The sequence below is a fragment of the Cibotium barometz genome, chromosome 44 (genome assembly GCF_041138505.1).
Source record: "Cibotium barometz isolate CiBa-2024 chromosome 44, ASM4113850v1, whole genome shotgun sequence".
Taxonomy (NCBI): domain Eukaryota; kingdom Viridiplantae; phylum Streptophyta; class Polypodiopsida; order Cyatheales; family Cibotiaceae; genus Cibotium; species Cibotium barometz.
In genome coordinates this window covers 42287995-42291928 of record NC_141089.1, presented here as the reverse complement: position 1 = coordinate 42291928, position 3934 = coordinate 42287995, and the positions used below count along the sequence as shown (strand labels likewise).

The 3934-nt window shown below is 41.8% G+C and overlaps 1 protein-coding gene across 1 annotated transcript; it reads right to left on the bottom strand.

Annotated features, from left to right (window-relative positions):
• Positions 1–315: 315 nt before the first annotated feature.
• Positions 316–3098, bottom strand: LOC147613306 (translationally-controlled tumor protein homolog). The gene is made up of 5 exons (XM_086782590.1): positions 2940–3098; positions 1172–1245; positions 972–1100; positions 703–860; positions 316–630 (listed from the first exon to the last, which is right to left on the bottom strand). The coding sequence occupies exons 1-5, from the start codon at positions 2965–2967 to the stop codon at positions 513–515; spliced, it is 507 nt and encodes a 168-aa protein (XP_086638716.1). The 5' UTR covers positions 2968–3098; the 3' UTR covers positions 316–512.
• Between the last annotated feature and the right edge of the window lie 836 nt (positions 3099–3934).

The following is a 3934-nucleotide window of genomic DNA, read 5'->3' as shown; positions in this document are numbered from 1 at the left end:
TGACAATTCCACAGAAGCTCATTAACCATGAAAATAAAATTGCACACAATGTAATGTACTTAGGATTTTCACTTGGGCTCATTTCGGCTTTTCACAACCTGACTCCGGACACTTATTCCCTTATGAGAGTGGCTATCAAGGGAAGAAAAGAGTCCAGCCATAACTGCCGAAAGAGAGATGAAGTTCAGAACAAGCTTCCAGTACTTCAATCAGGAACTGATTAAATCAGCACTAGAAAAGGTGATACTCAATTCTCAAAGAAAGTAAAGACTGCAAGACTCCACTGCAAAGTCACCCAAGATAACAAAAGCAAGATTGTCCCAAAACACAGTTTTCACCTAACCATTCAAAAAACCCAGCCTGCATGTCTGCTCAACCTCATATACAGCATCTCTATTGGAAATTAGATCTGCTTAAATCTTGGGTGAATTATATAATCTGTTTAAGTTACAAATCCAAGTTACAACTAAAGCCCAGAAGATGTAATAGCTCAAAAAATGCAGCAATTTCTGTCAGCATTTAATCTCCTTCAAAGCATCAGCAAAATAGAGAAATGTAGGATCAGTTGCCCCATCCTTGTAATAAGCAAACACCAAAGATGCATCATCTTTCATGCTTTCCCCTACGAAACTGCACAAGAAGTACTAATGTCAGACCAAGAAATGACCAGTTCACACATTCAGAAAGCTAATTCAGCCTTACAACTGCAAGTCGCTGAGCTTAGCCATGAGCCATTTCACAGCAGGCTCGATGTTTTTCTTAAACTCCTCTTGTCGTTCAGCTGGCACAAGCGGGGTCAGGTTCTTGATATATTTCTTTATGTAGGCAACAAATGTTTTCTTATCGAAAGATGGCTGCTCCTGAAAATGTAAACAAGAGAGCAACAGCACATTCTTTGTCAAAATAAGATATATCTCCAAAACTGATGACAGCATCTCCACTTGAAATGAACAAAAGATACTATCACTCACTTGGAGCCTGAAAGTATCAACAATGTCCACCACCTTAACGGCTTCATCACTCACACCTTCATCATCCTCTCCACCTTCCGCGGATGGGTTAGCTCCAATGTCAATATCAACTGCACCTTTCACAACCCACTGCAAGAACAATTGAATATGTAATTCAATTGCAACTGTAAATTGCAGGTAGACAAAAGAATTGTTTGTACCTTTCCATCTACTTCCCAAATGATTCCATTCAAAATCTCCTTGTAAGGGAAGGAGTCTGACAGGAGTTCATCTCCTGCACAAGCCGCACTTCTCATTTAGTGTGTACTAGGTTCATGGCATAAAGTTTCCAGGCATTAAACTGAAAGGACCAGCCTGGAGTACATCTAGAGTAACTTTTCCTATCAAAAACACTTGTGAGCGCACAAATTTTTCTTGATGGTGGCCTATGCACTATATCAAGTAAGGCAAATAAACTAAGCAAAAGTGACAGCATAAATTATCCTTACACAATATTTGATAAAAGGATCCCAAGACACAAAGAGCCTACCTACATAGTATACTAACAGGAGTCTTAATTGCACCACTACTACCAAGAGTCACAAAGGAACCCACCACGAAAGAAGCCTGCCTACACATAGGGCAAATTTGGCACAAATAAAAAGTTGACTGCGTCAAAATGAGGCTAGCCAAAATCCACTTTCTGGGAAACTTGCAGACAAATGAGCCTCGAGGACCAGGGACTGCCATTCCCCAGGATAAGAAATGCTCACACATTCCCTAGCACAGGAATATCCGCCAGTACTACTTGATAAATGCATACCTACAGTTGGTAATATTGTGGCACACAAACTGAAACTCAGATTTGCAAATACACACATCTGCAAAGCCGAATGCTCAGTAGTACCCTAGATTACAAGTCGGGACATATCAAAATAAGCAAGACAGACCAAATCATTAGTGCTGTCAGCACAAGTAGTACAAGATTACAAGTCGGGACATACCAAAATAAGCAAGATAGACCAAATCATTAGTGCTATCAACACAAGTAGTAGATGGTCTCCCAGGGCTATTGACACCCAGAGAGATCATTGACCAAAGAATTCAAAAGCACTTAGATCTGCCCTACTTCAGAGCAAGACATTTACATAGTTCATCTGTCATGCCCATAGGCATGCCTTAAAAGCGTGCACTTCTGCTCCAGGAGAAAAGATTAGGAGCCATGTAGAGATGGACAGAAGCATCTTCATGTAGAGAAATCTTTGTCTCCATCTTTCAACCATTCAGTGCTAATAATAACAGGACATACGTGAAAAAAAAGAGGGTTGGACTCACACGGATTGAGGAAATGACACACAGACAAATTTGTGTAATCACAAGCAGCTAGAACCCAAAGTATGTCCATAAATGTAAACATGCAAATGTACGTGCTTCAGTGACATACCTGCATAGTGCAACAGAGATATGTGTTGTGTATGCTGCTAAAGCGATAACCGTACACGTGTATCAATGGATGGCTAAATGTTTCAAAGAACTGTACGAGCTACAACGCGGGGTGAAGCGCCTTTCGGGACTCAACCAACTATCGATGAGACTGCACTTTGGGATGATCCCACTATCGGGATCTATGGCTAATGAATTCACTTCAAGCCCAAACGCGCACGCAGACAAGGGAATTATTCATACCCTGATCAGCTGCCATGTATTAATGGCATACGTGTATACTGCTACAGCATTCAAAAGTAGTAACACACAGAAAGCTTCGAGCAGCCATAGCCAAGAAAAGCATCTGATCTCTACAAAGATCAAGGGCCCTACGCAAGCCTGAAAATTAGACTTCGAAATTCGCAAGATCAAACGCGCTTGAATTCGCAAAGGGTAAACATGCAGAAAAAACAAGATGAGACGAACGGACGGCAAGAAAAAAAACGCAGACAACAACCGATCTGTGGCGAAGCAACGGAAAGAACGGAGATATGGGAAACCAACCTGAAATCAGATCCTGGTAGACCAACATGGTGGCGAGCAGCCGGACGATTCGAACAGACGGCACACCGATTGACAGAGCAGGTAACCTGCTCAGATGATCTGATCAGAGAGATGAAACTAAGCTTCGCCATCGCCATATGTAGCAGAGGACCTTCAAATTAGGGCTTTGCATCGCACACCCTTAGCCGTCCGATCACATCTTCTTTCCACGTGGCATCATCTCACGCTTGCTTGCCCTTTCGAGCATTTTCCTTTTGCTTTTTGCTTAGAAATTGTAGAATAATCGTATTTAATCCGTAAACGGAATAACTTTTGTGACCAAAAGAATATTTTCTTTATTGATTCGCCACATAGAAACATATCAAATGGTGATAACCTTGGTTGTCGTGTGTACATTAGGTTCGTTGACCTGGTTTTCTAGAGACACTTCCGGGCCATTGTTCTCACCCCTCTCAATAAAGAGGATGTTTGAGAAACGCCTGAGGTTGGCCTTTCCCTAGAGGAGGGGGGAGGCAACGGGGAAAGGCCTCGAGGAAGGGAGGCCTCAAGGAAAGGCCTGCCCGAGGCCTTTTCCTACACCCTCATTTACAACAAAGCACATGCAATATTAAATGTGACATTAAGAAGATACATAAATATAAATATTCACACAAAAACATCCATTCATAGTTGATACATTTAATAAAACCACCTTTCACTCACCCAATCCCCCCACTGTCCTACATAAGGCATACATCTCTGGGTGCCTACAAGGAATGTGGAAATCTCCTAGAAGAACAAAGATTGCTCGACAAGCTTGATCATAAAAGTAAGCCACCCATATAGGGTTGCCCCTTTTGAACCAGTGTGGTGGCGATCACATCTAGATAAGCCAACTTATCGGCCAAAGTTGTTTGGGTTGTTACAAATATGTGCAACATTTCCACTATCATATTTCTTTTGAATCTCAATGTAGCTCAAGGTAGCACATCCCACTAAGTATGCAACCAAGCTCT

What these genes read in the sequence shown, in the direction of transcription:
- LOC147613306 (XM_086782590.1), bottom strand. Translation starts at nt 2,967, where the DNA reads ATGTTGGTCTACCAGGATCTGATTTCAG. An exon ending in TTGATACTTTCAGGCTCCAA is followed by an intron (nt 861 to 971) that starts GTGAGTGATAGT and finishes TTACATTTTCAG; the next exon opens with GAGCAGCCATCTTTCGATAA. An exon ending in AAGCTCAGCGACTTGCAGTT is followed by an intron (nt 631 to 702) that starts GTAAGGCTGAAT and finishes CTTCTTGTGCAG; the next exon opens with TTTCGTAGGGGAAAGCATGA.